The sequence below is a fragment of the Orbicella faveolata genome, unplaced genomic scaffold (genome assembly GCF_042242905.1).
Source record: "Orbicella faveolata isolate gen_17 unplaced genomic scaffold, um_ofav_v1 contig_14, whole genome shotgun sequence".
In the NCBI taxonomy this organism is placed as follows: domain Eukaryota; kingdom Metazoa; phylum Cnidaria; class Anthozoa; order Scleractinia; family Merulinidae; genus Orbicella; species Orbicella faveolata.
In genome coordinates this window covers 11,760,001-11,782,580 of record NW_028301541.1, presented here as the reverse complement: position 1 = coordinate 11,782,580, position 22,580 = coordinate 11,760,001, and the positions used below count along the sequence as shown (strand labels likewise).

The window sequence follows — 22,580 nt, the reverse complement described above, 5'->3', positions numbered from 1 at the left end:
CGCTGTGATTGCTAGTGAGGACAACATACACTCTGTAGGAACAACAAGTGTGTTTGGATTTCTTATGCTTATCTCACTGCTGTCCTTAGTGGGTTAATATGCTTATTCTTGTGCTTTTGTGCTTCTCTCTTTGGTGCAGAGAAATTGTCTCTTACCATTACAGTAAAGGAATTGAACTTTGCTTCCAAATTGTGTCTCCTGCATGCTGATTAACTTGACATTTCTTTTGTGCGGTTGCTTTAAGGCTCGTGTTCTGCCTGGGGAGAAGACCATTCGTCTTCACTATGCCAATTGCAAGTCATACAATGCTGACTTTGATGGTGATGAAATGAACGCTCATTATCCTCAGAATGAACTGGCACGAGCTGAAGCATACAATTTAGGTTAGTGATCAGTGTTATAAGGACTACATTGTATATAATTATATGATTATGTGGTTGATGGGTGGTTTAGGGATTAGTGTAATATTTAACTGATAAAAGATACTTGATACCCGGTAGAACTAATTCCCGTAAAATGATATGGAAATGGAGTATAATTGTACATGTTCTGCAGATGATAACGACAACAAACGTTACTATAAACACAAGATCATAGTCGCATCAATCATTTAACTTTCCCAGAACATTGTAATGATTGAATGCATGGCTCAGGATCGCTTGTGAGGAGACAGTTTTCTCAGAGCCCACATTGCTATGCTATAGTAAGAGCACCTTAACGATCATCTGCCACTTGTATTGTGGTCTGTATGCTGAATAGGCTGCAATATTATTAACAATGAATTTGGCAGTCAAAATAAACCATTATTACTAAAAACCCACCTCGGGCAAGGTAGCCATACACCGGGAGGGGGGTGGTATTGCCATATACGGGCTATGTAGAAGGGTATGGTTTTCAAGCAGTTTACTCTAACATAGGGTATATAAATCAGAGCATTTGGGTCTAAAATAGGGTATCATTTTTCACGAAACTGACCAGTTGGTTGAAGATTTTATCTAAACTAAGGAAACCAAGAATTGCCACTCAAAAATATAAAAAAATGAAATCAGCAAGTTTAAATTTTTGTAACTCAGCCTCAACATCGTCATTAGATGACTATCATAAAACACTACTGGATATTATTAACTGTCAAAAATCAGGATTCAGACGGAAATTGGTGGTTTTAATACCGGTTACTCTAGTATAGGGTAGCAAAATTCAGCTGAACTAGCTCTAGCATAGGCTAAGGGTTCCAGGGTCCCAGTGGCACATCCTCACCCAGAAATTCCTTAAGTACCTCCCCCTTCCTGGGGCCATACATGACCAACTCAGCTATGGTGCAAATAGGAGATAAAGACTCATCAAACTTAACATTTGTACATTAAGTCTTGTTATCTGTCTATAGCTAAAGGGAAGGGAAATCATACAGTTATATAGGGTCTGAGGCAATTCAGATGAGTTGTCTGTTTAAAATTGTTCCTGACTATTAAGTTTTCCCAAAAAGGACAAGTTAGAGGTCGTTAAGAGATAATTCATCTTGGTTGTAATATTATTGTAATATTTTAAAGGGATTGAGGAAAGAGTGCAAATAAAGATTGTTGTTGTGCCCATATTTATCTTAGGCAAGTTATTCAGTTGTAGTGTGAAAACAATAGTTATTAAAAAAACAAGAGCACACTTGAGTATTTGTAGCCTGTGTACAGTAGTCCTCTCCCCTCAAAAATCTAAGAAAGAAATCTGTGTGTTGCCATTGACAATCACATTTCTTACATAAATTATCCATGCATTATAACCATTTCAGTGTTGCAACCAACAGCTGATGTGATAGGTGAAGACAACAACAATGTGCTCTTTGTATGTGATATTTGCATGAGACAGTTTTGGAACATGGAACTTTTGGAAGTTTACAGATAACAAAACAGACCAAATGAAGTGTAGTTTTGTTGCTACAGAATGCAGATTACCTCTGTTAACCTTCAAAATGCTACAGATATCTAAATGTCACTTGCAAACTTCCATTATGGTTTCTATGGCCAACTCTTGAGATATCTGTCAGTTCAGCAATTTACAAAACTGATTAAACTGGGAAGGATCAGTTGAGCAATTAGGAAAAGTCATGTGGTCTTGAACATGATTATTAATGATAAACCGCAGACACCCTCCCTCTGATTTTTCTTGTGGAGAGTGGATGGCTATACACAGGCTAGAGTATTTGCACTGAATCTTGTACCTTCTTTCACATACATGTAAATTAACTAAAATTCTGCTTCACGTTGTGTCCCCCATACCCTTTAGCTTGCTGTGTAAGAACAAAATAGTAACCTTGTTTTTTAAGTCCTGAAGAGTAGACCTGTCTGTGATTTGATTTGACCAGCCAGCACAAATTTCCAATACTTGGTTCCTAAAGATGGGACACCACTCAGTGGATTGATTCAGGATCACATGGTTGCTGGAGTGAGGATGACTGTCAGAGGATGCATGTTTAAGAGGTGGAGATCAGCATTTTATTGTTCTCTTAGAGTGCTGAAAAACATTTCTGTGGCTTATTTTCTGGCTGGTGCTCCAGGCTGTTTTGTTATTAGGCTTGCTCTTCCCATGGATGCCCATAGAACTTATCATGAGCACCTTATTTAGCCTTGCTGTGTAGGCTACAAAAGAATCAGCTGATGAAATCTGCTCCTACCATTAAATCATGTAGGTCAGACTACCAGCAGCTTGTGTTCAGTGCTCTTAGCTTCAAGAACTGTAAGATAAAGGTGTTGAAACCATGCATTATGAAACCTTGCGAGCTTTGGTCAGGGAAGCAGGTTAGTACTTGTGTCACTGCATGACTTTTAAGAAATTTTGAAGTTGCATTATAACAGAATGTTAGGTAAGGTAGCAGGGCTGTGATTAAGTTTTGATTCACCTGTAGCCTTGATTTCACACATGCTTAAACTTGTTACTTTATGGCTGAATTTTATCAGCTGTATCAAGAGCCCGTCAAGCACACTCAGGTTATGGCCCTTATTGACAGTTATGAGGAAGTCCCTCTCTAGTGATATTTGGCTTGACCCTAACTGGCCCACGTGCATACATTTTGATAATAATTTATTTTGAATGAAACCAGATGACTGAAGTTTTTCTCATTTTCAACATCCTTGACTTTGTTTCTTTTGGTGTTCTGAGACTATTGAGAAAAGCAAGTAGGTCCAAGTAGTATGAGATGTGAGGAGAAAAATAATGGCATTTGTAACAGTTGACTGTTGATAATAAAACTTGTAACCTTAAACTTGATGCAAATTCTTGGAAAATTTTGGGACTCGTGACTGGATGACCCTTTCTAGCGAGACTTTTGTTGAGTGAACGTTTTGAGTTTTGTAGAGTCCCCCCATTTGAACATTGTAACAAGTGAAAGCCAATTTATTATGTCATCAGCTTTTTGGGCTGGTTTTGGCTGTACATATTGGAGTCAAACGAAAATCTCTTGATTCACAGGTTGTTTCCACTGTCTTGCTTAATCTCCTTCCAGAGAAAGCTAAGCTACTGAGTATGCAGGGAAAAGCCAAAATAGCTGGAAAAGTAAGTCCTGCAGAGAAGTCCTGATGTCTGTAGATGCCTGTTGTTATGCACTCCATAATAAAAGCATGATGATATAATTAAAAAGTCAGACTCAGTGCAGAAATTGTCAAGTATGAAACAATGATAAATAAGGCCAACAAGGTTGGGTAATCTCTTTTCATATCAAAGATGACTTCATAATTTATTACTAGTTCTCACTGCCTTGTTTGTATAGTTGATTGTTATCAGTTTCGCAGGGCAAAATTGACACTCTGTTTGGTGTCTTTTTAAGAACTGGATCACTGGTAAAGCCAAACAGCAGTTCCTTGGATTACCATTACTGAAGGGTGATGACATGTCCGAGGCTGAGGTAATTTTTAGAGGTAGCTACACAGTTTTGAAACCAGTTACCTTTCATATCCCACAGGAAACAACTGAAAGTTTGTTACTGCCAGGATGTGTTGTATTTTTGAAAGCGCAAAAAAAATCAGATGATAGCTAAAATTGGACAAGGCTGCAGGTAATTTGGCAGTCAGAGGAGCTTTTTGAATGTAGTTATTTTTAAATTGAACTTGTTACAACCTGTTAGTTATAACTCTTGTTCAAGAAATTTAGATGTGCACCCAAATTAAGAATTAATGATAGTAATGTTTGTATGTGTGCTGGTATGGGATTTTGGCTTGATACCATGAGTCAGGTTTCTGATGGCACTTGTTATTCTGACTGCCAGTTGTCTTGTGCACATTGTTCTTGTGTGCATGCAGGTGGTCATCCGGCAAGGACAGCTGTTGTGTGGTGTGTTGGACAAAGCTCATTATGGACCCACTCCATTTGGTCTGGTGCACTGCTGTCATGAGGTATGTTAAATATAAAGAGTAAAGCCTGTATTATGTAGGTTTCAAACAGCTATGAATTTATGCAGAACTTTGTGTAATTCAAACAAACTTAAAGACTGCACTGACACCCTGCTATTTCAGTGAGATTGGCTTAGAACAAGGTCAAGAGGGATGAAACATGATACAATAACACTGCGTAACACAGCTAAATAATTAAGACAGATTCTGCTCAAGCAATAAGTGCAAAAATTGTTTACTAAAATCTACTAATAGCATGGTAACTTTTGGAATACTATCTAAAAACAACTCACTTTAGTTCATTTCTGTAAGTGACCTCGCAATTGAATTCGAAAGCATTCTCATGAAACTTAATGTCAACCAACATAAGAATGCTTAAAGTGTGTTGTTGTGTTTTAACTAAAGCGACACATCTGTTTTAAGTGAAATATGAATAACTTTGAGTTCAATTTTCTCTCAAGGGGTCAGCTTGAGGGCTTAAGTCTCGATAAGTTCTTCTTGACTGTATTCAAAATAATACCATGCCGTGAGGTTTGTTTGGTAACTTAATTTTTGCCATTATTGCTCGAATGTTCTGCAGAACTCATCTTAACCTAAATGTTGTGGCCAACAATGGAGGAAAAGCAAGTGTCTGAAGGGTTTGTCTAGTCAGATTAAATCACAAAATAAATGTAACAGTAACAGTAACATTTTTTTAACGTGGAAAATAGAAGAGCTATCCTCCTTCCCTCTTTAGCTCCTTCCTATTACATTTTTTCGTGAATCAGCTGACCAATGAATAAGGCTTTCACAGTCACTTGTGCACTGAAATCTTACCAAACAGAAATGATTTCCTCACTAAGAGATTGTTTTTTTTTTTGTTGTTGTGATTGGCAATGTTTCCTGTTTGTTCCATTTCTGACTCAAATACTCTTTCTGAATGAAGAGATAATCTACATTATGTAATTTTTTTGATTGATAGCATTAATTTGTTTCAAAATCAATGTTCTGACAGCATGACTGAGAGGCTGGTGGGGCACCATGCGATGCCTAGGGACTATTTAAGGTTTTGGTGGGGGGTTTAGGTCATTCTAGGTCAGTCAGTCTTAACAAATTATTTAATTATTGTAGAATACCTTTTCCTCAAGGCATCCTGGTGCTGCATTAGATGAGGAATACATTTCCACAAAAACCAAATTTTTGGCCATCTAAAGGGTGGTTTTTTAGAAGTTTATCGTATCTGTCATAGTACAGGTTCGAATTCTTAGAACCAATAGTTGTAATGTGTGGTGATACATTAGGATACTGTCTGAATGGCACATCCTCAATAAACTCTTCACATTGAGTGTCTCATGTGAGCATAGTCAGAATGAGGACATTGTTTAAACATGTGTAGTCTAATAAATATCTCAATACAGGCAGACAAAGCTACAATGTAACAGAACAAACTCCCAAATTAAAGTGTCCTGTCACAGTTATGAATGTTCTTGACTGTCGAAGATGAGACATTGAGAATCACAAAATTGATAAGCTCTACAAATTTAAATTTTTGCAACAGGAAATGGACCATACAATCGAGAGGAAATCAAATACTGCATTTTGCCATTATTACAGTACTGTGAATAAATTTATATGGACGTTGCAAAATGATATATAGAAATGCATTAAGTTTATGAGAAAAATGTATTTTCTTTTAAACAAGTTTACTTTAAACATGACAGGTTTGGAGATTTTGTGAACACAGTAATTTTCTATACTCAGAATAACTTTTCTCTTGTAGTTGTATGGGGGAGCGATGGCTGGTGACCTGCTCACTGCATTAGCCAGAGTGTTTACAACTTTCCTCCAGTTTCAAGGCTTCACTCTTGGTGTTGAAGACATCTTGGTTAAAGAGAAGGCTGATAAGAAAAGGCGCAAATTTATGAAAAAAGGGAGAGTGTCTGGAGAAGAAGCTGCTATTGAGGCTCTTGGTCTGTCTGATGACTGTGATAGGTATATTAGTTTTATTGTGTCATGTTTTGATCATTGGAGACACACCTAAACACATTAGACACAGATTTACAGAAGAAAAGGTGAAATGTCAGGTCATTTTAGAAGTCCTGTACACTTCTACATACAGCTTCAGACATTTTTGAAAATCTTTAGATAAACATAGTGTACCCTACATGTAATTTGCAAATGACTGGAATTTCTCTTATCCCAGGATTGAAATAATAACTTGGCTCAGAAATTACTGGCAGTGTATCGTTGTCTTTCAGATGATCCTAATCCTATGCAGATATTTTTTGAGTTCTTTTCAAGTGACCATAGCTCATGTTGTTATTCTTGCTTAAGTCAGCAAAACTAATGTGATTGCTCTTTGGATTTGTAAATCATATTAGACCTCTGTGCAGGTAAACAATGTATTGGTGCTTTGTGGTCTTGCAAATGTTTAAAATAATCGTGATATAATGAGAATCTTGACAGAGCAGTTTCAATTGAAAGTCACAAAACCAAAATCAAAGTAATCACTCTAACCAATCACAAATTACACAGAAAATCCAATGAACCAATCAGATCTTAAAGTAAATACATTAAGTTGATGCCAAGCATGAGAAAATGTGTGCAAGCAGGTATGATTGGTTTTGGTTTTACAATAGACTGCAAGCAGTCTCTCTTTTGCTCAAAAATCTGTGGGGAAGAACACTGAGAAGAATGCAAAACAAGAGAGTGGTCATGAGTGTGGGAGCTTGAAATGTGAAGCCATGAACTGCAAGTAGCTTAGTAACGCGGGCATCGAAAGATGAGCGAAAGCAGAGACTGCAATGGTTTCATACAGCATTCCTGAAGCCCACCACTCTGGTGACGGAGTAATTCTATTGGTCTGTCTACAAAGTCATGATGCATGTCTGTCAGTAACGTTACTTTATAAGTGACATGCAGTGTACACCAAACTCTGTTGTAAAGTTTTCCCCTACTGTTCGATTCCTGCGGTTAGCGACATTTGTACATTTGCTGTTCTATTTTGAATTTTGATCTCTCGACCTTTCTATTAGTTTTTTTCTTTTTGGCTTCACACTTGTTTTTGAAGAACTGTGGTATTAGGAGGACTTTAAAGTAGAGTTGAGCCATTTGACCGAGCAGTATGAAATCTTTTTAGAGGTCATGGTCTGGTTTGAGCTGTAATCTGTTGGCTTTGTAGAGTATGAAACCTCTGTAATTTACCATGTGCTTCAAGTTTAGTTTGCTTTAGTTCATTTCTGTTACAACCTATGTTTTACGTTCTCCATTTGCCCTGGAAGGATAGATTCTGTAAACAAGTTGTTTGCTTGCATTCAGATAACGCCAGGTCCAATGAAAACTGTGGCAAGTGATGTTGCTTCTTATCTGGGATACCATGTTTTTCTTGTCCTGCTTAATTACCCTCACGCTGAGACCTTTTTTGATGGAAAATCTTATGTGAACACTTGCACAACGACAAAACTCAGATACTGACAGCTGATTGGAATTTCAGTTTCTTTACCCTGAGTAATACAAGCTTTTTCGGCATTGAACAATAATTCATCACATCTTACCAGATATAGTTTTGATCGATTCGTGGAAAAACTTAGACACTGGAGTGTCATATTTAATAAATGGCACACAATGCATGCAGAAGCGATGACATTAAAAATTGTTCCTAGAAGATTGGAACATGAGCAGACAAACTGATTCTTAAACTTTTGGGTTAGAAATTTTAGGGGTTTACATTTAGAGTAGTCCATTGGTGATTCATTCAAGTAGTTCATGTACCAGGTCCATCTTGTTAGTCCATGTGCTAGGGGTCAGCGAAATGTACCAACCCAAATAAAAAGCACTCGGCTGAAAAGTTCCTCTCTCTGAAATCAACACCTTATTATCTTTAAAGATATTTGGCAAAGCTAATTACCTCACTGGAAATTAATTTGTTGTTTTAACCATATACTTGTCCAAGTGAAAATCATTTTCTCTTGACTTGTTATATCGCGTGTGCGACCCACTTGTCTATCTAAAATTGTATGTATCGAAGATATGTTATTATGAGTTTGCCCGTGAGCGCAAATTTATACGACACTGTATAAACCAAAATCCACCCCCAAATCTCCGCTGATCCTACGGACAGCAAAGGAAAGCCAGAAAGTACAAGTTTCTCTCTCTGAAATCAACACCTTATTATCTTTAAAGATATTTGGCAACGCTAATTACCTCACAGAAAATTAATTTGTTGTTAACCATATACTTGTCATCAGTGAACATTCGTATTGTCTTTACCCTGACAAAACAATTATCGATTGTTTGATCACAACCACTCTTTCATTGACAGAAAAGATAAAACAGCACATTTCCAAAACTTCATAAAAAAACTGAAAACTGCAAATGAATCGTACCCTGACTTCATTATCACTACTGTAAACTGTATATTTCAGTGCTCATACAATGCTCATTCAATTCACTTCAAGACTGGCAAAAGTACAACTGCGCTACCAATCCGTAAATTTTATGTAGACCCTTCAGCTATCGCGTGTGCGACTTGCTTGTCTATCTAAATTTGTATGTATGGACGATATGTTTCTATTACGAGTTTGCCAGTGAGTGCAAATTTATCCGACACTGTATAAACCAAAATCAATCCCCAAATCTTCGTTTAAAAGCTGAAATTAAAAGCACTCCGCTGATCCTACAAACAGCAAAGGAAAGCTGCAAAGGAAACCCACAAAGGAATGTTACTCTCTCTGAAATCGACACCTTATTATCTTGAAAAATATTTGGCAACACTAATTACCTCACCGGAAATTAATTTGTTGTTTCAACTGTATACTTGTCATATCGATTAAAAGCAGTCTGCTGATCCTACAAACAGCAAAGGAAAGCCGCAAAGCCTTCACCTATCGCCTGTGCAACTTACTTACCTATCTAAACTTGTATGTATGGAGGATATGTTCTTATTATGAGTTTGCCTGTGAATACAAATTTATCCAATACTGTTTAAACCAAAATCCACCCCTAAATCTTCTTTTAAAAGCTCCAATTAAAAGCACTCTGCTGAACCTACAAACAGCAAAGGAAAGTAGCAAAGGAACTCCCAGAGTGCATTTTGCTTCCACAGGGGGATAAAATAAGCACGACAAACTATGCGAAATCACTATCCAAAGGAATGCATGCATGCCAGCATAAAGCGATGACATCACACAATACATCATCGCTTAAAAATGGGCAGAGGTATTACTGACAGGAGCTGTCAAAGTAGCTTCAGAAATGCTGTATGAATTCATTGCAGTGTCTCATTTCGCTCATCTTCCGATGCCCATGCTACTCGCAGTTTGTGGCTTCACCGCTTGCCACTTGTATGTCATGCTAGCGGTCACAGTTGCACCTTCACTTGTTTTGCATCCTTCCCCATGGATTTTCAAGCAAGAGAGACTGCTAGCAGTCTAGTTTTACAAGGTATGTCTGTTTGGACGACAAAGTGGCGGAAGATACAGTCGAACCTCGATTATCCGGACTTGTCGGGACCTCGGTAAATAGTCCGGATAATCGAGAGTCCGGATAATCGAAAACATGAATATTAATGAGATAGAAATGTAAACAAAAGGTATACAGCAAAGAAAACATCGTTTTAATTGTGAAATCTACACAGCCTGTATGTATTTACAAATAAAAACTTTCAGTTCAGGTATTTACAAAGGTCTAAAATGTTCAAGCATGTTTGTTTGCTTCAAAAACTTGTAGCTTGATCGCATTGGCTGAATCAGGGAGGTCGTGTTCGGAGGAAGAAACAGGCAGGTTACAGAACCATCGCGGCTGCTGAGTTCATCTGGATGAGCAGAACAATTGTCTATCAAATTCTTGAGCTAAATTTGTTCCTTTCTCTCCTTTATCCAAACGTGAAATAATTATCTGCTTATCTTTAATCGATAGAACGGCTCGCTTTCGCTTCGTAGACATGTTTTTGATTTGAGTTTACGATCGATCGCTCGTGTGTTTACGTAACCCACGCGGAAGGAACTAATCAAGCATGAAATTCCCTTGGTAACAAAACAATTGAGCCAATCAGATTTCAGCTGAACGCATCAGAATATTTCTTTGTCTCGTCGCACTTGCGAATTTTGAAAAGCGCACAGGATAATATGCTGCTTCAACAGTCTTTTGAAAGGATTATTTGGCTTTTTGCGACTTTGAGTTTTCAAGATCACAACTAATTAATATTCATGAAAAAATTGGGACCATAGAAAAAAGTCCGGATAATCGAATAGTCCGGATAATCGAGGTTCGACTGTAATCACTTGGCTTGATAATGCAAAACCAAATCAAATGCAAATTACTTTTGACACTCAAGTGAAAAAACCACTCTTACCAATGACAAAATATAGTATGAATGTGTTAAAGAAACTATAAAATATATCACATAATTATATAGGACAGGATGGTAGACACAACTTCAGAAAACCTGAGGCATAGCCTGGTGTTTAAAAATATTCATTTAAGATATAATCCTGTCTAGCATTATGAGAAAAGTTAACAAGACACATAAAATCTCTCATTATCTACATGAGATATGTATTATTCCCTAAAGGTCAGCTCTAGAACAAAAGCTGCAAGAGGCTCACCATAATAAAGATGGAAGTGACATGAAACAACTTGACCTGAGCATGAAAAAGAAAACAGACCACTACCAAGACCTTATCAACAAGGCATGCATTCCCTTTGGTCTTCTCAAGAGATTTCCTGACAACAATCTTCAGCTGATGGTTCAGTCTGGAGCCAAGGGATCTTCAGTCAATTGTATGCAGATTTCATGTCTCCTAGGACAGATTGAACTGGAGGGACGTCGTCCACCCCTCATGCTTAGTGGAAGATCTCTGCCATCATTCCTTCCTTATGACACTAGCCCCAGAGCTGGAGGGTTTGTGGATGGACGGTTCTTGACTGGAATCAGGCCCCAGGAATATTTTTTTCACTGTATGGCTGGAAGAGAGGTACAACTACAAAAATACAATGCTTAATATTACAAGATAAGTGATACTAACATTCAGAGACTTTTTTATGTCCTGTTTTGACCAATAACTGTTATTACAGCTGTGAAAAACTGGGCCAGTGTAAATACAAATTTTAACAACTGTACTGAAAAAGTGTTTCAAATGTACATGTAGACAAAGAGGCCAGGATTATCAGTATGTTGGATTAAAACCACTGAACTGCCATGATGCCTGGATAATGTCATTTTAGGTGGCTGACAACAGTGTACAGGATTTTTTCAGCACTTCTACTTTGATGATCAATATGACCATTCTTTTTATCTTGGAGAATAGCTATTTTTCAAGTTGTAGGTTTTGGTGGGGTGGGGGGGGGGGGAGTTAACTCCTTTACTCCTTCAACTCATCCTTAACTTCCTGTAAACGTTTTTGTGAATCCACTGACAAATGTATAAGGCTTTCACAATATCTTGCACACCAAAGTCGTTAAGTCACACTAGGTGGATTTTACAAAACACACTACAAAAAACATTACCATATAAACACTATCTACTAGATTTTGGTTTATCAGGTGGACAGCATTATTCAGCCTTTTAACAAAATTTGTTAAAAGGCTGAATAATGCTAGTTAATGTAGTCTGTTGTTTTCTTAAGGGTCTTGTGGATACAGCTGTTAAAACAAGCCGCAGTGGTTACCTTCAGCGCTGTCTTGTTAAGCACCTAGAAGGTCTGCTGGTCAATTATGATCTTACTGTGAGGGACAGTGACAGCTCTGTAGTACAGTTTTATTATGGTGAAGATGGCTTGGATGTCATGAAGACTTCATTTCTGTCTGAAAAGCAGTTCCCCTTTATGGCAGGAAACTACAAGGTTTGCATTTTTTGACAAACGGTATAGCTAGTGAATAAATTTGCTCTTGAAAAAGAATCTTCATTAGCTGCTAGTTGTGCTACATTTACATTAAGTCTGTAGTTTTACACCTGAGATAACTTAACTGTTGTAATAAAATGAAGGATGACCAGGACGAAACTAAGAGACGTTTACTCAGTGAAATCTCTAATCCATGAATAAGCACATCATCAGCAACTGGGGAATCCTTGTTTACAATATTTGCCTCATTAGCATAAGTAATTCAGTTTCTGGTAGAGCTACAAGTAAATCAGTTCTGAATACTGAAAGATCATAGTACTATGAACTCTACCAATGAATATGAGCCTGATGAATTGAATACTTTCTGTGCAACACAGGTTTAAAAACTCAAAATTTTACAAAAAATGTATGAGCTCATTAGCGCTTTTGCCACCCAGAAATTTTGTAGTTTTTGAAAGACAATATCTCCTTGAATATTACACCCAAAGAGCTAAAAATTCACCATGTATTAAGTTTCACTAGCCCTTTAGCTTCCTGGAGTCAATTCATATCTAACATGTTTCCTTCTGTATGCAATGCTGTATGCAAATGAGCAAAAATGTAAATAATGACATCAGCATGAATCCCCCCACACACTTCACACTTGGTAGGCCCAACAATTCTTGGTGTAAATGCTTCTGGAATAATTCACTTGACACTCAGAGACCAAAAAACAAACGAAGCCAGCAGTATCTCCCATGAGGAGTGGCAAAAGCTGTTGACAGACTAGACTCATTGTCCAGCACCAAATGCCAAAAGGCAGATGTGAGATCAACCTTAGTGAACACAAGAACCTCTGCTAAATCGGGCAGCAACTCATCAATAACAGGAATCTGGTATCTTTCCCTCTTCAGGGCAGCATTCAGCGCCTTAAGATCAATGCAAATGCGTAACTCACCAGATTTCTTGACAGCAACAATGAATTGGCAGACCCACTCTGTCGGTTCATTGACGGGAGCAATGACCTCGAGATCCTACAACCTTTGATGTTCAGCCTTGAATTTCTCTCTGATGGAAACAGGCACTTTCCTGGCCGGGAGGATTACTGGTTCCCAAGCCTGATCCACTTGTAGGTGAACCTTTCCAGGAAGCTTACCAGGATGCTTATCACACACATTGGCATATTTGATATCAGATCATCTTCCAAATTCTCCACAACACTCACAAAGTTCTCCTTGTGCATGGTTAACAAACCCATCTTCTCGGTTGTGTTCAAACCCAGAAGTGGAGTTAGATTTTCCTTGACGACCAAGAACCTTACTTCGTACTTCATATTGTTTCTGGGATTTACAACTGGCAGAGCACACAACCCTACAGGCTTGACCTTGTTGCCATTCTACAAAACAAGGGACTGGGAACAAGGAGCAAGATCCACATGCCAACATGCTGGTAAATGTAAAGAATCCGATCCTACCGACACGTCGGCCGACGTGTGGGCCAACGTGTGGGCCGACGTGTTGGCCGACGCATCGGTCAACTGTCGGCCCACAGTCGGCCGACGCCTCGACCACTTTTTAACCTTGTAACGTACAAGCTGCATCGGTGATGCATCGGTGGTGCGTCGGTGGCGTGTCGGTGACTCATTTGAGCCTTTTTGAATTATTGCAAGGCTAAAGATGCCTTTTCCAAACTGAACTGAAATGCCTTCGATGGAAAACTTTCACTACGATATGAAAATAAGAAGTTTACTTTTGACCGCCATCTTGTTTTTCGTGCTCTTAGAACCCAGTTCCCATTACGACAACTGTTATTAGAACCTAGTCCTCACTTCGGCAAACACGTTAGCCGACTGTCAGGCAACGCGTCGGCCGATTGTCGAGCGACGCATCGGCGGAGACTTTATCTTTATTTATTAAGCTAAACTTTATTGAGTTGGTCATTGACTTTTTCAAACTTGGTGGCTCCTAAAGGAGCCGTTTTTTTGTTGTTGTTGACAGAGCCCTCTAGGAATAGAAGGCATCCTCCAACACCAGCGGTAACAGCTTCTTCGCGACGCAAAGTCGTTTCACCAACGGCAACAGATCACCCAGCTGCCTTCGGCACTCCTGCTCGATCCTTTTCACTGAAAGTTTCGGGTCTCCCAGCCTCTCCAAGGTGCTTTTGTACGTCACTTCGTTGACAATTCGCAGCTCTGCTATGCCGAGGAAGTCTGATCGTGCTGCGTGCTGTGCGTGCGAGTCTGTAAGCGTTGTTCAGGCTACATTTCTTTTTGTTCAGGGTTGAGAGCACTGCCGCGTATCGTCGATGGATTTCCGCAAGGTCGTTCCGGTCGACCTTTGCAGCAGCTTCATGATTAGTTCCAGTTGATGACTCTGAGGAGTTCTGCAAAGTTCGTAGCTGCTGCTCCAGGGCCTTAATACGGTCATCTCTTTCTTTCAACTGCTCTTTGTAGGCGGCGATACGCTGTTCATTCTGCCGGACCAAGTCTGCCATCTCGTCAGCGTCCTGTTGAGCCTGAGCTACCTGCTCCTCCCTCTCTTGGCAACTGTCTTCAAGCTCGTCGAATTGGGCCTTCAGATCTTGGTAGGCCTTGCCAAGTTGTTGATTTTTCTGCTGCAGCTGTCGACAAATGGATCTGTAGTTAGGCTCAGCTTCTGGAGACCCTGGGGCTGCGGCTACCTGTGGCTGCTCCTTTTCTTCTGCCCTCCTTCCCCTCTTGGTCTTCTGTTTTTTCGCTGGTGGCTGCTCACAGTCACATTTGCGACTGTCGCCACTACAAGAACCGCACATCACTAAACAGTGGATTCTTGTATGACCAGATTGTCCGCAGACAGTACACTTAGTTACACGTTGAGACATAGTTGAGTATAGAGAGCGTAGTTGCAAATAGATGCTAATGGTGTTAAGTTAATTGAGTTGTCACATTAAATAACGTTCCTTTCATATCATTGGTTTAATAAGAAGCATCGTGATTTGCTGTTTTTCCGCAACGGTGATTGGTTTAATTCGATCCTAACTTGATCCGCATTAATTACCGTTTTTCCTTGTATTCGATTGGTTTAATAAGAAGCGTCATGATTCGCTGTTTTTCCGCAACGGTGATTGGTTTAATTCGATCCTAACTAAATCTACACTTGATCCTAATTTGATTATGATCTAGCATTTGATCACGACTTTATGAAACATGGAGTTCCGTGATCTTTTTGTTATACTGGGAAGTTTCCAGAATGTTTTTAATTTCTTCGTGAGTAAGAAGCTTTTAGCGAGCTGTCAGCAGAGTTCTCGATGTGGTTCTAATATGGAACTAACAGAGACAACACGGGTAAACAACGAATACATATTGGCGCTGTATGAATAAGCGATGTTGAACATGGCTTTCAATAAGGTCGGGCTCGTTCTTCGAGGGATCTAATATCCCGTTAAGTACCTGGCTGCATCTGATGTTCCTTTGGGCTATGCAGATTTCGGGAAGCAAAATCGCTCGACTTACCAGCCTTTCAAAGCCTACTGTGATCCGTGCACTGAGTGAGCTGAGAACAATCTGTTGCAACAAAGTCCTGAATGCTGGAATTAAGCTTGGAGGCTTAGGGAAGACTGTGGAAATAGACGAGTCGAAGTTTGGTGCCAAGAGAAAGTATAAGAGAGGGAGAGTCTCGGAAGGTCTGTGGGTGTTTGGAGTAGTGGAGCGAGGATCACAGAAAGTGCTGCTCTTCCGTGTTCCCGGCTGAAATAGAGAGACACTTGTTCATCGTCTCATCACTACACATATCCGACCGGGAACTGTCATCTACTCAGATCAATTCACTCCGTACATACCACTCAACCAGCTAGGATACATCCATCTATCAGTGAATCACTGCAAAAACTTTGTTGACCCCAACAGTGGTGCACACACCAATACCATCGAAGGCGTGTGGGCTTTGGTCAAGAAGAAGTTGAAGTGGATGTGTGGTACCCTGTATGAATACATACTCAGCTACTTGGATGAGTTCACCTGGTTCCGGAACTTCGGGAAAGACCGAGCATTTGAGCAGTTGCTGGAAGACATCACTGAACAGTTTCCACTGCAGTAAAATTGCAATTAAAAACGGCTCCTTTAGGAGCCACCACATATTAAAAAGTCAATGATCAATAAAGATGTAAAATAAACATGTCGGTGAGATCAATATGTCGGCCGACTTGCTAATAAACTCCCTTTGGTAACCGACCCTTGACAAAACATCGAGAAGACCTCGGTACTAGTGTTTCATTTTAAAAATGGCGGCTATTTAGCTATCACGTTTTCGTCCTTTCTTATGAAGTTGTTCTTGCTTCCAACTGAAAGAAATAACAAAATAATAGTTTAAAAGGGAAAATATTTCGACCAACGCGTTGGTAGAGTGTCGGCCGACACGTCAGTAGTGTGTCGGCCGATGCATCGACAATGTGCCGACCAACACGTCGGTAGTGTGTCGGTGATGTGTCGGTGGTGTGTCGACCAACGCGTCGGTGATGTGTCGGCCGACGCATTGGTGGGATCGCATTCTTTACCTTTACCAACATGCTTGTATGGTAAAATGTTGGTGCTAGCTCCACAGTCAACTTGAAATCTGACAGGTTTCTGCTGGGCCAACATTTCAGCAAACACGGTCTTATCTTTCATAACTTGACCCTAACAACACTTATCTCTTCCTGGTCGTCATCACACTCGATGGCGTAAACGATGGCATCTTCATCTTTGCATCCTTTTGCAAAATGATACTTTTTCTTGCACCGCTTACATACTCTACCCCAGGCAGGACTCTTCTTTCTCTCTGGGGCATGATCATAGCCACAAAATTTGCACAAAATTTTCTTTCCTGACATTGGAAATGTCAGGCCTACCAGGTACGCAGTGTATTGCTGATGATGTGCTTATTTATGGATTAGAGATTTCACTGTGTAAATGTCTCTTAGTTTTATCCTGGTCGTCCTTCATTTTATTACAACTGTGTAACTCAGAATCTGTTTTTGTGTCAGTGGCTTACTAGCCACACTATGTCAGCAGCTTAGAAGTTTGTCATTTTGCACAGCTGCACATCAGTTTGTTTGTCAGTTTACAAGAACACATGTCACTCATTGTAATCTAATTTGCATATTCATTAGCAAATTTGAGGTAAGGCTGAAATGCTTTGTATTTTTGGCTCTCTCAGGGCAAGTTTTCTTACATGGCACAAAAGTTACAATTCCTGCCTTCCAAACTAGTGGACCCAAGTTTGAATCTGGGATATGCTGGGTTTCTTTTAAACCATTGGTCTTTTTCTTGTCTAGCTTAACTTTTTTTTGCAGGTTTGGAACTGACAATAAAATGGTTTTTGATGTTAAAATGACCTTGCTGTTTCACATAATCTACCTCAAATTGCATTTGATAGCTTACAGTGCAACTCATAAAAAATCTCTGACTTCTCAGAAGTCCTTTCATAGCATAACATAGTTTTCATCCAAACCCATGTGCAAGTCTGTGAAAACTTTTGTTACATGATTACAGGCTTTCCTGCAGCAAATGAACCCTAAAGCACTTGTTCCTCATCTTGAATCAGAGAACGCCCAGAAACAGGAAAGAAAGGTATAATTTAATAGTAAAAACAGACTCATTTTCTACCTATAATGTGTTTACTATATTTAATTTATTATTTAATTTATTAGTTCTAATCAACTAATGCAGAAAAATTTTAGTTTTTGTGTATGTATCTTTCTATGGACACCAATTTGATCCCCCCCCCCCCCGCCCCTCCAAAAAAAAGTTTCTTCAGGGGTGAATGGCATCATCTCCATGTTTGTCCATGTGCTTTCTTTCTAGTGTTGTGCAATATTGGGGACTTTTGAGTGTTGAGGCACGTTATTGTGGACTGTAGTGGATAAGTTGTTTATTTAAAGTTCAAAGTCAGTGTTAATGGCATTTAAAAATATATCAAATAGATCAAAGGAGGAAAGGTATAGTTTCACTTCGCTGACCTAGATTTCTGTGTGCAAATTATGTAACATAAACCAAATGAAAGTGTTTACATAGAAAAAGAGTTCAACTCCCACAGGATTGCTGTAGTGCACCAACAAGTCCTCTGTTTCATTGATTTGGAAGTGAAAATGCCCTGTAGCTGTTCCCCCAAAAGCCAAGGTGATTCAAAGTTGTGTTCATAAACAGAATAATTGTCCTAGTTTTGGTAATAGAAGCACGTTGTCTCGCATACCGATGGAACAGGCATTGTTTGTGTCAATTTACACACTCAGTATAAAACACAGACTGCGGACTGTGGACTACAGACTGGGTATAACACAGGGACTTAGGTATAAAACGTGGACTAACCATTACGGACTTGGTATAAAACACGGACTCAGGGTTAAAAAGTGGACTTTGGACTAAATGAGGCCTACCAACTGCAGTCCGTGTTTTTTACTGACCAGTCGTAACTAACATCACGTAATACATGTATAAGTTTTGCGATCAATTCATTTATTTTCACCCCTGCTGAAGGGAGACCAATTTCACGCCTACCCAACAGCTCAGGCACAGAATGCTGTTCCTATAATTTTTGCTTTTTAACATACCAAACCTACCAAAACTAAAACACACTCTTTAATCTATGATTACTACACTAGCTTATAGTTAACACATTACATTTATTTTACTTTCCAAAGGATACTGGTGTCCCCAATGAGTAGGCTCACTTGCTCATCCTTGGGTGGCTTTTTCTAGAGTTGGTCATTTACAAAAGCATTCTCAAGTAGAGTTTACTGAATTACCGCTAGTCTTAACAATCACCTGGTTTATTCTCATTATTTTCTTTTAAACCAAATATAATTCTCCTTATCCTTGATTGCAATCAATTTCTTCTAATGTCTGTTCTGAGAGTATGGTTGTCATATGTTGTAGTTTGGTACTTTATTCCTGTCACCTGTTTGGTTGTTAATGTATGGACATTGTAAGTAGAAATTAGGTCTTGATTGGTTTATGGATTGTTCACAAGAAAGGCACTATACGGACAAAAGTGTTTATTATTATTGTTATTGTTATTGTTATTATTATTATTATTATTCTTATTCTTATTCTTATTCTTATTCTTATTCTTATTCTTATTCTTATTCTTATTCTTATTCTTATTCTTATTCTTATTCTTAAAAGAGAAAACAGCAATGATGACAAAATGATTGCCCCCGGAATATTCTTCTGTGATTACCTAATCAGTACTTTTGTATGTCTGAGCTGTTTTCTTTTGTGTTGATCATTGTGTATTGATCACTAGAATGTCCCTTACTGTAATTTTAGCAATGAAAGGTTGTCTGGCAACAAAATTGACATTTTGGTTAACAAAATCAAAGTGACTATGAGCCACTGAACTCAGAAAATTATTTTTAAGACTGTAGAGACCGCTGAACTGAGTTTGTGTTACCAGTAATCCATTAGTCATTGGATTCACTCTCAGGCAATGTCTTTCACTTTTCATCAGTGCACATGGACATTTTTTGAAAAAAGTGTACAAGGTGATTTTTCAATAATATAAGTGAGGGTGTCACAGAGATCGTTTTGAATGGCAAGGAAGGTTGCTGTAATTAAATTCAAATGAGTATTTTAAGAGTTGTGAGAGTTTGTTTGGTTGTTTGTAGCTCAGCACTGTAATGGCAAGTAATCTTGTGTTTCTCTCGCCATACAATAATTTATTAAGAGTCAAAAAATGAGTCAATTGCAGTTGAATTTACCTCTTTGAGCATTGTTATATTTAAGAGAACCTCTCGAGTACATGTACACATGTACACTCACTGGATTTATGGTACGTGTAGAAAAGTCTGATTCCAAGTGAGTCGCAACGACTGACAAATTGTTTTTGTAGTACAACTTCAAACTCTGCATAAAATTTCACACCGAAAAATGGAGATATTTATAGTTCCACAATTTTCTGTATCACTGTTTTCAATTTCCTTTTATTTTTTGTTCTCAGATCAATAAATGGATGAGAAAATATCAACAAAATCAGCAGAGGAGAACTTCGCCATTTCTCTATTTTGCTGCAGACAACTCTGAAGAAACGGAAGATGCAACAGATCATTATCAACTAAAGTTTGGTCGCTCTGAGGTATTGCACCAAATTATTCTTTCATTATTCAATATGTAACAGTCTTTTAGTTGCATTTGAGACGGTATAAACTCGCTTTTGCCATTTTTCATGCACATATGTTTTAATAACAAGACCTATTCCACAATACTTTTCACAAGCAACCTCGCTTTACCTTGGAGTAAAGTACTAATTAACATGGTTAGCAAATTTCAAAACGATTGAAATAACTGTTTGAATGTTTTGATCTGGAAAACTCTGAACGACAAGTTCACTGCTTAACAGTCATCAGAGTTCATAATCATTCTAAGTAACTCAACATGTTCCACTCTAAACATCAATAGAGTCCAAAACATCCAATTGAGTTACCCTAATAATCAAACTAAAGTAACTGCAATGGTTCATACATGTAGTCATTTAAATACTCTGGTGCCCTCCTTTCGTTAGTTGGCCTCAGGGGTAACTCTGGAACATCTGCATCAGCAGTTTCACCTCTAATACTTTGTCCTGTGCTTTGCTGGTCTGGTCCATCACTTGTCTTCAGGTACTTCTTCACCCCAGTTACCTTTCTATTCTAGTTAACTCCTTCAGGTGATGTAACAGCACTGTGACTTTATTGCCACATTTACTGGCAACTTGTGACGTGCATCCCCAGAATTGGTCTACGGCTTGTTTCCCTTCACTTGTTTCACCAGCACTTGATCGCCAAGAGCTAGAATATTTTCCACTGCTCCCCTTTGTTGATTGGCATACTTGGTTCTCTCTGATTCATCTCTGCATCTCCATCTCGTGCTTCACTGTTGATGAATTCACACTTTGTCAACTCAGACACCTTCGACCTTATCACTCTGTTAATCAACAGTTTCATTGGAGAGTATCCAGTGCTGTTATGAGGTGTGGTCCTGTACTTCCTCACCTCTACCTTTAAGGCTTCTGTTTTGAAGTTCTAATTCCCTGTTTTCCTGGGGCCACAAGGGTGTGGAGGTTCTCAGTGGCAGATCCAGACCTTGAGCTAGTGGGGGAGGGGGTTGTTTTGCTTGCCCTGCCAGCTTTTCTTCCTTCTGTGATTTCTTCTTTTTTTACCCAAAATAAGTTTGGGGGAGCCCTGGGCTCCTCCCCTAGATCATCCACTGGTTCCATGTTGTATGCTGTTTGTTTTCAAAATGTGAATTGTGGTCCATTACCTGTTGTTAATGACTGAGGAAGACCACTTGTACAGAATATTCTCTCCAGGCTTCCAGTAATGTTGGCAGATCTTACAGATGTGAGCCAGTCTACTTCAAAGTAATGACTATAGTAGCCTACGGCGAGGCATACATATTCTCCAGAAGGTAAGGCCCCATCAAACCTGGTACTAGATCTTTCCAGGGCTGACTGGGGAAATCAGTATGTTTGAAGGGTTCCTGGTGGTGTGGGCAGTCTAAGCAACTGGCAGCCATGCCAGGTTCTACATTAGCTTTAACTTGTGCATCAATTCAGGTCATCAGACTTTGCTGCAGAGTCACTTTTTTGTCTTTGTCAACATTGCCCCTCTTAAGACCAACTTGCCAAGGATGGAAAACTCATTTCTTACAGCATTGCGCTGCAGTGGAGCATTGTCCCATTCCACCATTGTAATGTTAACTGTGAGACTTAAAGCTTCTGGGTCAACCTTGATGACTCTTCTTCAACTTCCTGCACAGACAGCTGCTGGTGTTGCCATTTCTGTCCCAAACCAGATAAACTCTTCTGCATCGTCAATCATGCATATCTCCATTCCTTTGCCAAGACGTGAAAGCAAGTCAGCAATGTTTTGTTAATCAGGTACAATACTGCACTTTAAACCTATATGGTTAGAGTCTCAGGACTCAGCTTTCTATCCCTGCTGAATTTTAGGAAGAATTAGTATGAGTAGGTAACCTCAAGGGGCTTGTGGTTGGTCAGCAGAGAACACGACACAGTAAATTTGCAGCAACATAATACTTGGGTTCAACAGCTCTTATTGACATCAGTGATCACAGGCATTCACCTTGGAGTAAAAGGCCCCTATAACACACATTCAAATAATTATTTTTACTTGGGAAAAAATGTAGAAGGCTCCTTTTAAACTGATGTATTTCATGTTTGAAAGATTTTTTTCCCACTCTACATGCATCATCTCATTGTCACAAGCAGTGATAAATAATAATATTGGTTGATTACTGATCTCGCTGTTTTCAGTTTAGCTTCACAATCATTCCTTATCATACTGTAGGACTTTTAGAACTTCTTTACTGAAGTTATGATTTGAAATCAACAAGAACTAAAACACGTTTTGCTTTTTACAGGACCTTTAACTGTTATAAATAGCAGTATAAAATGGT

General features: G+C 39.0%; 1 protein-coding gene across 2 annotated transcripts in view; it reads left to right on the top strand.

Moving 5' to 3' along the window:
- LOC110046684 (DNA-directed RNA polymerase I subunit RPA1-like) overlaps positions 1-22,580 on the top strand; it is a 75,392-nt gene that overhangs the window by 30,527 nt on the left and 22,285 nt on the right. For both annotated transcript variants that reach the window (XM_089286642.1, XM_089286641.1), the window contains exons 10-20: positions 245-383; positions 2,354-2,468; positions 2,678-2,786; positions 3,457-3,540; positions 3,812-3,889; positions 4,284-4,376; positions 6,133-6,344; positions 10,924-11,326; positions 11,978-12,193; positions 17,679-17,756; positions 20,125-20,259. In XM_089286642.1, coding sequence (XP_089142768.1) covers positions 245-383; positions 2,354-2,468; positions 2,678-2,786; positions 3,457-3,540; positions 3,812-3,889; positions 4,284-4,376; positions 6,133-6,344; positions 10,924-11,326; positions 11,978-12,193; positions 17,679-17,756; positions 20,125-20,259 — 1,662 coding nt within the window. The remainder of the gene's footprint in view (positions 1-244; positions 384-2,353; positions 2,469-2,677; positions 2,787-3,456; positions 3,541-3,811; positions 3,890-4,283; positions 4,377-6,132; positions 6,345-10,923; positions 11,327-11,977; positions 12,194-17,678; positions 17,757-20,124; positions 20,260-22,580) is intronic.